This window comes from Sorex araneus, chromosome 3 (genome assembly GCF_027595985.1).
Source record: "Sorex araneus isolate mSorAra2 chromosome 3, mSorAra2.pri, whole genome shotgun sequence".
NCBI classification, from domain to species: domain Eukaryota; kingdom Metazoa; phylum Chordata; class Mammalia; order Eulipotyphla; family Soricidae; genus Sorex; species Sorex araneus.
The window spans coordinates 122,089,833-122,102,346 of NC_073304.1; the positions used below are offsets into that span (position 1 = coordinate 122,089,833).

At 63.2% G+C, this 12,514-nt stretch overlaps 1 protein-coding gene across 4 annotated transcripts in view; it reads left to right on the top strand.

Moving 5' to 3' along the window:
• The window catches only part of SIRPA (signal regulatory protein alpha), a 47,309-nt gene that overhangs the window by 1,792 nt on the left and 33,003 nt on the right, over positions 1 to 12,514 (top strand). For 2 of the 4 annotated variants that reach the window (XM_055133281.1, XM_055133283.1), the window contains exon 2: positions 1,931 to 2,018. In XM_055133281.1, coding sequence (XP_054989256.1) covers positions 1,931 to 2,018 — 88 coding nt within the window. Of the gene's footprint in view, positions 1 to 1,245; positions 1,408 to 1,930; positions 2,019 to 7,678; positions 7,920 to 12,514 lie in introns of those variants that run through there. The other 2 variants (XM_055133284.1, XM_055133285.1) reach the window with 2 other exon arrangements.

Here is a 12,514-nt window from a genome sequence, read left to right on the forward strand (position 1 = left end):
GGAGCGGAGGCTAAGATATTTTCTCCCAGTCTACACAGCTGGCAGAAGGTGACTGGCAGGGTCCGAGCCCCCAGGGAATGTGGTTTGGTCAACCCTGCCAGCAGGATCAGGCATTTGAGAGAAAGGCTGGAGGGGAGCGGGAGGGGGAGGTGGGGGTGCTGGGAGTGGAGGGAGTACTTTGCTGAGGCCTCTGGCCTGGGAATCCGGAGGATCAGTCTCCTTTCTGGGAGTTTACTCCCAGAAACTGCTGTGTGTTCCTGAAGCAAGCCCGCTCCCTCTCTGGTCTCAGCTCCCTGTGCAGTTCCAGGGCTGGCCCTTCTCCCACGGCCCGCAGAGGGTCTGGGTTTTTGTCTTCCGTTGACAGCGCTGAGAAGCAAAAGCATTGCTTATTGCTTATTTCCAAAGGCAAACTCCAGCCCTTCCTATCAGCTGGGGGTCTTGGACGGCATTCCCAGAATGAATGGGGGTGGGGGGCAGAGAGGCAGAGGAGAGGAGGGGGGTGGAGAGAGAGAGGAGATAGAGAAGAGAGGAGAGACACCAAGAGGAGAGAGAGAAGAGAGAGGAGAGGAGAGAGACAGAAAGGGGAGAGGGAGGGAAGGGGAGGGAGGGAGGGGGAGAGAGAGAGAGAAAGAGAGAAGAGAGAGAGAGAGGAGAGGAGGAGAGAGAGAGGAAAGAGGAGAGAGGAGAGAGAGAGGAGGGAGAGAGAGAGGAGAGAGAGAGAGGAGGGAGAGAGGAGAGAGAGAGAGGAGAGTTGTTGTTTTCTTCAGCAGGAGGCTCCGTCCGCTCTCGCCCTCTCTGGCCCCAGCTCTCGCCTTCCCCGGCCCCCCGGTGCCCCCCACACCCCGCTAAGCCCCGCTAAGCCCCGCCTCAGCCCCTTGCGCCGCCCCTGAGCCCGTGGGGCACCTGGCCGCGCGCGCCCACCTCCCCGGGGAGGCCCGGCCAGCGCCCCCTTGCTCGCTCGCTCGCTCGCTCTCCTCCCTGCGCCTCTTTTCCAGGCGGCCCCGAAGTCCTTCCTACACACACGCTATTTTTGTACCATCGTTCTCCCCTTCCTCTCCCCCTTCCCCTACATTTCACTTACTTCCTGCTTTTTCCTTCACCTCGGCCCGGCGCAGAAAACCTCGGTGCCCACCCCCCCCTCCCTGCCCCCCCCAGCCGGAGGCCTCGGGGTCGGGGGCCCGGGAGCGGGGACCCCGGGGGGAGCGGGGCTGGAGGCCGACCCCGCGCCGCCGGGCCCCGGGCGCGCGCACTCGCGGCTCCCCGGCCTCGGGCCTCGGGCGGGCGCAGCCGGGGCGCCGCCACTTCCCCGGGCCCCGGGCGGCGGGGACCCCAGAAAAACAAGTTTGCGCAAAGTGGAGCGCGGGGCCCGGGCCCCGGCAGCCCCCGGCGGCGGCACAGCCCGCGCAGGTCCGAGCCCGGGCGGGCGGGCGGGGGCGCGCGGAGGGGCCGCCGCGGGGTGCGGGGCGGCGGGGCGGGGGCCGGACCCCCGCGCGCGGGCGGCGGGCGGCGGGCGCGCGGGGGGCGGTCCCCGGCGGCCCCCGGCCCCGCGGCGGGGGCGGCCGGCCGCGCTGCCCCGCGCCCCTGCCCTCCCGCGCGCCTCTCCCGCGCCGTCTGCTCCGCGCGCCGCCTCGCGCACTTCCCCGCGCGCTCGCCGCCCGCCCGCTCCCCCGCGCGCCTCTCGGCGGCTCTCGCCCCGGTGCTCCGCCCGGCTCCCGCGGCCCGATCCGCTCTCCCCGCCGGCCCCGGCCGGCTCGCGAGCGCTCGGCGGGCGCGCACGGGGGCGCGGGGCGCGGGTTCCGGGGGGCGGGGGGGGGAAGCCCGGCCGCGGGGGGGCGGGGGGAGCGGTGGGGGGAGCCTTAGTCATTTCCCCGCTCCAGCCTGCGCCCGCCCGAGCGCGCACTCACGGCCGCTCTCCCTCCTCGCTCCGCAGCCGCGGCCCATGGAGCCCGCCGGCCCGGCCCCCGGCCGCCTCGGGCCGCTGCTCTGCCTGCTGCTCGCCGCGTCCTGCGCCTGGACAGGTAAGCGCCCCCGGCCCGCGGGCTGCGGCCGCCGGCAGCCTCCAGGAGGACGTCGGGCAGTCCCGGGTGTGTGTGTGTGTTGGGGGGATGCGGGGGAGAGGTGCTTCAATTCGGGTTCCAGATGCGGAAGGCGCGGCCCAGAGAGGGCCAGCCACTTGCCCAAGGTCACACAGCCAAGGATGGACCCCTGGCTCCCTGGTCCCTGCGTGCGCAGCCCTGTGCCCGGGCGCCGGGACTTAGGGGAGACGATGAGTCGCGTTCCGCCAGCCCCTGCCCACCAGTGCGCTGGCCGAGCGAGCCCGGGCAGCCTGGCAGAGGCTTTGGGAGCAAGGTGCCCGCGTGTCTGCAGAAGCGTTCACCCCCCCAACTCCCCCCCCCCATGTTTTCCACATATTTGACTCCAGAGTCCGAGAGAGCGGGCTGCGTGCCGGGGGACGCAGGAGGGGGGCTCGCGCGGGTCCTCCAGGTCGTGCCTGGGATGGACTGAAACGGGCTGTTGCGATGGGCCGGAGCGAGCTCGGCCCGCGGCCTCTGCGCGGAGTCAACAGTGCCCGTGTGTGTGAGAGGGAGCCTGGCCCGGGAGGCCGCCGGCGCCGGGGCTGGGGGGTGGGCTGCTGGGATCAACAGATCCTGCTGTGAAAACACGGCCTTCCTCGTGGTGGCCGCAGCCTCCGGGCTGGACACTGGGGGGTGCCCCTCCAGCCCTGCGGCTCAGGTGTCTCAGAGGGGCTGTTACCTGTGGCTGCCTGCCTGTCTCTCTTTTTCACCTGGCCCTCTCGGGCAGGTGGGCTCCGGAGGCCCCCCCCAGTGTTTCTGCGGAGGGGTGAGGTCACCGCTCTGGAGGGCTGCTTCTTAAAGGGGACCACGAGTCTCTTGGGAGGGCCTGGGAAGAGGGGGGGAATGTTGGGGGGGGCGCGGAGAAAGGGCATGAGCAGAGTTGGGGTGGGGGAGAAGAAGCAGCATCTTATGTTTGCAGCTCCTTGAAACTGTTCTCAGCAGAGGGGTCCGGCACTTCCCTCCCCAGAGGAGGGAGGTAAAGATGAGCTCAGGATCCACCCCCCCCCCGCCCCTCCCGTGCATTTGCTGCGAGAGAGACTGGTAACCATCTGATAGCTGGGAGAAAAGGAGAACTAGCAAAGAGTGGGTGGAGGGAAGAGTGGGGGTGGGCAGCAGCTTCGCTCGCCCACAGTTTCCCCTGGGCCCCTGGAATTCACGTAGGCAAGCCCCGACCCCACCCCTGGGCCTTTTGGAATCAGTCAGGGCCGCGCTGGGCGTCAGGGGGCAATGATGCAGTGCATGTCTCTGTGAGGCTTTCTCGAGCTGCTTCCTCCGGGCCAGCCCAGTACAGGCAAAAGTCTGAGAGCCTGCGGGCTCAAGCCCTCTTGGCCTGGGCAGGAGGAAGGATGGTCCTCCCTCCCCCACTCCTCCTGCTCCTCCTCTTCCTCCTCTCTCTCTCTCTCTCTCTCTCTCTCTCTCTCTCTCTCTCTCTCTCTCTCTCTCTCTCTCTCTTCGCTCTTGCTTTCTCTCTGTCTGTCTGTCCGTCTCCTGTGATTCGTTTTATTTTCCTACATTCTACTTCGTTTCATTTTCCTACATCAAGGAAAGCATCCCAAGTTCGCTCCTAAATGGGGTCTTGTGGACCCCTCTAGGCCGGGACGCTGCTCTCCTTGTGTGGGGCAGGGGAGCAGTGTTGCTGGTTTCCCAGGACACAGGTGGGTAATCTGCCTTTCCTGGGGCGCTGGCTGGGAAAACCAACACCCATCTTGGGAGCCAGTCGTCCCCCTTCTGCCTATAAAAACAATCTATAAAATGGTAAAGATTAGGCCATAAAACTTCCGTTCCAATCCATTCAACATCAATAGCCTGAAAAAGTGGGAGCAACAGAGGGGCCAAGATTAACTTTGAGATAAATAAATCTCAGGTGGTAAGAATGCGTTTCTTGGTTGAGGGTGATGGGGAAGGGATGGGGTGTCCCTCCCAAGATCCTTCACTCTGTCCTGAGGTCCTGACTGTGCGCTGGGTTCTGGTATGCCATTCAGCTGGTTGGGCCAAACGAGGGGGCTTCGGGTCCTCCCTCCAGGGGTGCCCGGCTTGGAATTTATGATAAAGCAGACCAGAGGCAAGACAGAGGGTCGGGAGGTAGCAGGAGGCAGTTGTCCAATTTTCTAAGAAAATGGATTTGTTCGAGTGGGAAACTCAAATGTCAGGCTTAGGAGGGTGGCTGTGGATTGAATGGATACTAGTGTCCCCGAGAAAACTGTCAGCCGGTGTTGTCACGTGATCGAGAGGCTCCTGGGCCTGCTCTCTGAAGGGGGCTGGCCGTGCAGATCACCTTGGGGGTGGGGGTCGTGGAGGCAGGGGCTGGAGTTACTTAAGATTGTGTCCCGTCTGCGATGCTGCCGAAGGGAAACTCTAAAGAAGATGCCGTGAAGTCACTACTCTGTGTTTGGTGGGGATGGTGGGTTTGGGGGGGACTAAGGTTGGGGGCAGCGGGCAGCTGAGGCCTGCTCCCTGTGAGCACCTTCTCACCTTCTAAGGGGTGGTCCTGAGGCTCAGACGGGCACAGGGACACCTAGGCAGCAGGTCTGAGTGACGTCAGCAGAGCCTGAGGCTGAAGCTAGAGCCTGCTTGGGAGTTTGGGGGGTGGCCCTGGTGCTGGGACCTCTGGGCACTGGGGAGTAGGGGCAGGAGATGCCGCCTTCGCTTCCATTTCCTCCTAACTCAGGACCAGAGTTGTTCCGGCTCTGGGGGACAGCCGGGCCCTCTGCTGACCTCTGACCCCGGCTGGAGAGGGCCAGGCTGGTGGTTGCTGTATCTTTCCGTGAGTGACCAGGGTCCTCTCCCACTGCCTTCCACGGGGGCCAGAAGGACTTGGCCACTATGGACTCAAGCTGTTGGCAGATCCCTTAAAGCTGGGACGTTCTCTGGGGACTTTCTGCCCTCAATGATCCCTTTACCCACCCTGTGGAGACTCCTGGCATGATTCATCCCTTTCCTTGTAGTGATTCAGCACGCACGAAGTCCTGATGTGAACCATGTGTTGAGCGAGGGGGACAGAACCGAATGGTTGTTGGATGCGAGCGAGGTGGCATCTCTAAGCAGCCCCTCCCTCAACAGGGCCAACTCAGACTTGGCTGCTGTTCCCATTTTACAGATGAGGAAAATAGAGCCCCAAAGCAGGGAAGTCGCTAGTAAGAGGCATAGCTGGGGATGGTGGTGGTGGTGGTGGTGGTGGCTGCGGCAGGTGGCCTCGGAGGGCAGGAGCTCAGTGGTTCTGTCCAAGCCCAGGAGATCTTGGGGAGGCCCGGCTGGGCACTTTGTAGCAGGAAGGTGCTCCCTCTACCTCGACAGCTTTCTCTGAGTCACAGCCGTGCTCTGAGACAGTGGCAGCCCCGTGGCCTCCCCGGTGATGACCTCATGGAGAACTGTGGGCTCACGAAGAGGTCTGCTCCCAATCTGGGCTGCCGCGCTCTGGGCCCCCCGAGCTGTAATATTCCTCCCCGCATCTTCCCGGTGCCCTTTGAGACAGATGGCGAGGGGGTGTGTGAGAGGAAGAGTCTAAAACTGTCGTGTGCGGAGCCCGCACGCACTCACTGGTGGCTCCCAGGGCTCCGTGCGACAGGTTATTTTCCTATGTGGAGCCGCGGACTGACGGAGGCCCCCCCCACCCCTTAACTATGCCCAGATTTCGGGCCTGTCAACACAGCTTCAATCCTGTCACTCCCCTGTTGCAAACTGTTGAGTGGGTCCAAGTTTTTCTCTTGACAAAATGATTATTTTTCTCTTTTTAAATGAAAAGCTGCCTCTGGGGCTGGATTTCCTGCCCCTGGGCCTGCTCTGTCCGTCACACTGTTGACCTGTTGAGCCATGCAGCCTAGCCAGGCTCCCTCCCTCCCTCCCCCATGATGCCTTGCTGTTTCTAAAGTGCTCGGGAGCACCAAAGCTGTAGAATCCCAAGTTGGACACTGTTTATACTCCAGAGTTGCCCCGACCTATGAGCGGGGGCGGGGGACGGGGGGGGGGGCGGGATTTGGTCTGTGGAATGCGCCTTGGCATGCAGCTGTCCCCTTGGGCACCAACCCCCTGCCTAGGCTCCTTGCTCTGTGCCTTTGCTTATGCCGTTCCTGCCATCAGACATGCCCTTCCGTGTCCCCTTCACCTTCAGGTGTCCATGTCCCCTGCTGCCCATTTGTGCTGCCCATCTCTTCTGAGAGAATCTCTCCTGAGGCCCCCCACCCACCCCGCCCCAGGGTTCTCTCTACACCCCCCCCCCCCCGGCAGAGACTGTTGCCTGCTTTCTCTCTGTTCTTCTCCTGTCCTGCGTGTTTGACACCTGCGTCACATGGTGGATTTGCCACCAGGCGACGAGGATCATTCAGCTTCTCCACGCAGGGACACGGCGAAGCGGGCTGCAAAGTCTGTAGGCTGGGAGCCAGCCAGCGTCTCCCCCCCCCCCCACCCCTCCCTCCACGCAGGGACATGGCGCAGCCGGCTGCAAGTCTGTAACCTGGGAGCCAGCCGGTCCCCCACCCCCACCCCCAGGCGGTGTCTCGGGGTCCCGCCACCTCCCTGGACCGTGCGCGGAACTTCTCTGGGTCTCGATTTTCTCGTGTGCGCGTTAGAGATGACATCAACCCTCCTGGCTCAAGGATTAAGTCAATGAATGCACGCAGGCAGCTCGGAGCTGGGCGTAGCGTGTCTGCTCCGCGCAGGGCACACGGGAGCCAGCCGTGTAAAGCGTCATGGCTCCTGCCTGTCAGATTGGGACTGACTTTTTAATAAAGCACTTAGCCCGTACAGCCCTCTGCATGCACGGGGCCCTCACAGAAAACAGCACGGGGCCCGGAGCCGGCCATTCAGCTGGAGGCGGTGTGTGTGTGTGTGTGTGTGTGTGTGTGTGTGTGTGTGTGTGTGTGTGTGCGCGCGCTTCCTCTCCACCACCACCACCCCTGCTGCTTTGATGCTGCTAGGGGATGGACCCCTTGAGCAGAACGCCTGCCCGCCCGGCCAGTGTGATTGAATCGTCAGCGGCCGGGAAGGCGCTGTGGGCCCAGCCGGCCTCTAGGTGTCTCTGTCCCCGATCCACAGGTCTGGAACTGTGGCTTCTTGGACTGGAAACGCTGCAGGGGACCTGCAAGGGGGCTGGCCCCGCCAGCCTCTCCTGGTGCTGCTGAGAAACAGGCGGCCCGAGACGGCCTGCCCAGCCTCCGGCCCATGCTAAGCCTGGGTGAGACGCCAAGCCTGGTCCTCCAGGCCAAGGCTTTGAAAAACTGGGCCGCACAGGAAGTTTCCATCATCCAAGCTAGAAATCTGACAGGATCCTGAATTCCGTGGGAAAATGCTAAAGGAATAATAAAGGGAACCATTGTTTCCGGCCACTTCCTGTGCTCAGCACTTGGCACGTATGATTCCAGGGGACTCACAGTTTCCCCGCTGGGGGCGGGGGTGGGGGGCGGGAGGGGGGGCGGTGGCTACTGTCATCAGCCCCACTGGGCCAATGAGGAAACTGGGCTCAGGGAGGAGGAACAGTTTGTCCAGGCCACACAGCAGGAGACGGGTCAGGCAGGGTGGGGTGGCCGGGCCGGCCGGGTGCCCACGGAGCCGCATGGGCAGGTAGGGACGTCGAGGCTCGTCACACTGGCCCTGCAGGCTCAGCGGGCCCCTCGTGCCTCTCCCCACTCTGGGCAGCGGAGGTCACCCCTCTGCCGGGTCCCGGAGAAGGAAGCAGCTATTTGTGCAGCTGAAAAGCTTTCCTGTGTGCTCCGGGGCTGGCAGGACGGGTCTCTGCGAGGGCCAGGCAGCCCTGCCCCGCGCCCGCCCGCCAGCCTGCCTTCCTTCCAGGGCAGCGCGCAGCAGCTGAGGTGGAAGTGAGAAAGGACGCAGAATCGGTTCTTTGTGTCTGTAAGATTTCCGGCATACCCATGGGGGGGGGCTCGGGGTGTCTGTGGGCTGCAGATTAGTTTGAGGATTGGGGGGGGGGGGCGAAGTTGGCACCAGACATGCATGAGGTTGCGGCCGGGAGAGAGGGACCCACATGGCTGGTGCCCATGCCAGGGCCACTGCGGGGCCTCGTGTCCACTCGGTGTGATGACACCGCAAAACCTTCATGGATTCGATCCACATTCTGGCGCCCTTACCTTCTCTTTTGGAAGGTTTCCGTCGGGCATGCGCACCAAGAGAGGGGTGGCGGGTGGGCACACCCCCGGGCCAGCACCCATCTGCCGCCAGGGCTGAGAGAGGGAACTGTGGGGAACCCTGATGGGGAGCCCTGGAGGCATCTCCTGTGGAGTTCTTATGCCCATTTCACAGATGAGGAAACCGAGGCTCCTCCCCTGAGCCCTCGCCAGCAGGAGTTTTAGCAAGCCCCAGTCTCTACGCTCCTAACTTCTTTGCTATCGCCATTGCTGTTGTTGAATTCACCACGCCCAGCCATGCCCAGGGGACTGTGTCTACCCCGGAACCAACCCCGGGCTGCCACATGCAAAGCAGCCGCCCTTTGAGCCGCCTCCTGGCCTTGTTTTGTTTCTTTTAACTGTAATTACTCATTCAGTGGATGCTCTTCGCTGTTTTGATTTTGGATTCTTATTTATTTATTTTTTTGAATAAAGCAAATGCTGCTGCATTTCCTCAGTGCTGGGGTGGCTCTAGGTTCTGGGATTAAAGCCGGGACCGGACAGAAGCGGATGCTCTGCAAAGATGCAAAAAACAGACCAACGCCACAATACAGAGAGAGGAGACTCGTGAAGGAACTAGTGGAACCAGGGCCAGGTGGTGGCCGAGGGGGTCAGACGGGCCTTGCTGAGGAGCAGAGGCCCAAGTGAAAGAGAGAAGTAGCCACGGTAGGGAGTGTGTGGGGATGAGCATATCTCATAGGAGGAACTGTAGGTGCAAAGGCCCTGAGGCTGGAAGGAGCTTGCTTAGTTCCTGGAATAGCAGAGAAGCTCCCCATAGTATCTCTCACCCCCATCCCACTGCACTCTAGTCTCATGGACAGCTATGGGGAAGGCCATGGGGTGGGCCCTGGACAGGGCTAGGGTGAGGACAACAGAGAGCAGGGCAGTGAGGAGACATTAGGGCTGGGCCGTGGGGGCTCTGGTTCATGACTGTCAGGCATGCCAGGCTCATGACTGGGCTGTGATATCACTGAATTCTCACTGTCCTGAATTGGAATTGTTAGTATCTTCCTTGGTCTGAAGAGGAAACTGAGGCTCAGAGAGGTTCAGTGACTTGCCCAAGGTCACACAGCCTGTGCTTTCCTTACAGAGCTAAGATTTGTGTCTGGGGCCCCTGGGCTGTAGCCTCCTCCTTTCTGCTCCTCCACCTCCCCGCAGGCCCCTCTGCAGTCATGCCCAGCGGCTGGTGCAGGTATGAGATCCTCTTGGACTCCGGTCCAGATCGCGCGGCCATCTCAGTCCCTGAGAATCCCACAGTCAGCAGCACGCACTCCTGTCCCCGGCTCTGCCTCTGTGCGTTTCGCTCTGGGCTCCCCTTCCTCGCATGTCAGCTGCACCTCCCCGCCTCGTGGGCCCTTCCCGGCCGTCAGAAAGGCTCGCCCTCACGGCTGCCCGCCCCGGGGCCTGACCTGAGAGTCGCCCTACGTGCCCCGTCACCTCTGTGGTGGCTTCCCGGGTTCCGCCCCTTTGCCGAGACCAGGATCTAAGCTCCCCGAGCACAGGGCCCGAGCTCCTGTTTGTGCGAGGCCTCCTGGTTCCTCCGCCCGTGGCCTGCCACCAGTTGGCATGAGGGGTCACCAGTGTGGCTCAGCGGTGGGACCTGGCCGGCGAGAGGCCCCAGGGTCAGCCCCTGGCACTCGGGAAACCAAAGCCGCTCGCGGTGGGTTAATACTAGTTGCTTGAATGAGGGGGTGGGCGGGCGCAGAGACCCTCACTTAGAGCCCTGAGGTCTCACGGGCAAGTAACGCCGGCCCCAGAGCAGAGCCCCGCACCCCTTCTCTGTGCCTGCCACCCCACCGCCCTGATGGTGCTGTCGGAGGGAGCCCCCAAAGGTCGGGGGACACACGAGCCCAGGGCTAGCCGGGGTGGAGGGAGGCAGCCAAGAAACCTCAGGAGTCGTACTGCAAATGCTGGCAACTCTGAGTGGCCGGAGCCGGTGTGAGACGTGATGAACGAGCCGGCAGAGGCTGGCACGTGAGACAGTCAGAGCCACGCGGGCGGGGGCACTCGGCGTCCGAGCCCCCCAGAGGCTCTCGGAGCAGAGGCTGATCCCCGTGTGCGGGGGGCGGGGCCGGGGGAACTGCATGTCAGCACAGTCCCTGGGCAGGTTTCTGAGCCCGCTGAGTCTCAGCCTTGTCCTCGGTGCCGCCTGCCCTGCCGGGCCCCCGCCCAGCTCTGGTGACTCTCCTCTCACTCCCCGTGAACCTCGGGGCTCAGGGCTCGTCAGCCGTCTTCACTCCCGATTAACTGCGTGATCACCGTTTTCTGGGTTGGAGCTTGAAGGAGCAGCTGGAGGGCTGGAGAGATGCCACAGTGGCACTTGCCTTCCAACGCTGGTTCAATCCCCGGCATCCCATGGGGTCCCCCCCCTACTCTGAGCCCCGCTTGGAGTGACCTTTGAGCACAGAGCCAGGAGTCAGCCTTGAGCACCTCCACCACCAGAAGTGGCCCAAAACCCAAAGAAGGGAGGGAGGGAGGGAGGATGAGCCAGTTGCGCCCACCCTCCTCTGTTCACCAGGCGAGAAGCCCGAGGCCCACACTCCCAGGCCCAGTGGGCCTCAGTTTCCCCACGGGGAGGTGGGGACTTGGCTGGGCTACTTTCTGCAGGCCCCTCCCAGGCCTGAGGCTCCCGCCCAGATGCCTGACTTGCCTTTGCCCTGGCGACACCCCCACCCCTCAGTCTCGATGCCAGGAGGAGCGGTGGTAGGGGGGACCCCAGCCGCGGGCCATGTTCCTTCGTCCCAGCCGGGCCGGGCCGGCTGCTTCCTGCCTGTGGGTGCTGGAGCAAGTGTCTTCCCCCCCCCCGAGACTCAGTTTCCCCTTCTGCAGACGGACGCACGTGTTCCCAGCTTTGGCTCCCTCGTGGGGACTGCAGAGGGTTAAGGGAATTAAGAGCCATGGAAAGTGCTTTTTTGAGCTGCAAAAAGAAAAAAAAAAGTGCTATAAAAGGCATCAGTGAATAGTGTCAGCTCGGGGGGACGCGTCCGGGGCTGTGCTGTCAGCCTGCCGCATAGCTGACGCCTCGCAAACGGCGCCTCGTAAGCGCGTCGCTTCTCGGGGGCCTTGCTCTCCGCCGGAGGGAGGTGTGCGCCGCCTTGGCTGCCTGGGAACCGGGCACCTGTGAGCACCAGGCGGGAGGGCATTTCTGCATTTGAGCCTCTGCCCTGCCGCCGGTCATAGCTCCTTGCAGGCTGTCCTGGCAGTGACCTCGGGCTTTCTGTCTCGGGGCCTGTGAGGTCTGCAGGTTGGAGCTCCTCGGTCTCCTCTGGGTCTCAGTTTGTCCCTCTGAGAAACGGGGAGATGGGATGAAAGTCTTGAGGTGCAGAGGCAGGAAGTTCAGTGGGTGACAAGGGTCAGTGTCCCCTCCCCAGCCTCACGCTCCTCCCTCCCACTGGGCACAGTGACGGCAAAGGCTGGTCACAGCTGCACTCTGATAGCGCTGTCTCTACTGCTTTGCTGACGCGGCCCCTGGCCACTCCTCCACATCTAGTCTAAACCCTGCCCAGGCTCCCCTCAGTTCTCCGTCCTCCTGGCCCGCTTTGCAGACGTGGGTGTCCCTGCGAGTGGTCTGTGCCCACGTCAGCACAGAGAGCCCGTAGCTGCTCAGGCTGATGGCTGTGACTGCCTGGGCGCCCGCACCCCACCGCCGAAGCCCCGCCCAGTGCTTAGGGCCGCCCTGCACGGTGCCTCTGTGGTTTTCCTAGGCCAGCCCTCGTGTTCCCGTCACTGTCATGCCCTTCCCTTCTGCGCAGGGCGGTGCAGCTGGGGCCTGGGCTCTCCTCTCGGAAGGGGCAGTCAGAGTCCAGACTAGAACAGACGGGCAGGAGAGATGGGACGTGGGGCACTAGTCTCGCATGTGGACGGTCCAGTTTCCGTCCCCGGTTATCCCATCTGCTGTTCCCCCCAGCCCCACCAGGAATGATTCCTGAGCACAGAGCCAGGAGTCAGCTCTCAGCACTGCTCGGTGTGGCCCAAACCAAACCAGACCAATAATAGAACACACAGTTGGCCGACGCCGGGCTCTTCAGGATGAGCTGTAGGGTGGCACCGGGGACACGGCCCCATCCCTCATCTCGGCGGGCCCCTAGCTGTGTGCTGACAGGTGGGCTTGGGGTCCAGAGACGGCCACCAAGGAAATAAACACACAGCAGCCGGGGTGTGAGAGGAGCAAAAGAAAGTGGAGTGGGGCCAGTGAGGCAGGAGGTGACACCGGGGCCGTGGGGTGACCCCTTGGGGGGGAATGGGGGAGAGTGCCCGGCAGAGGCCAGGCAGGTGTGGCAGGCTGGAGTTGAGTGGAGAATCTCGCGTGACTGAGTGCCAGGC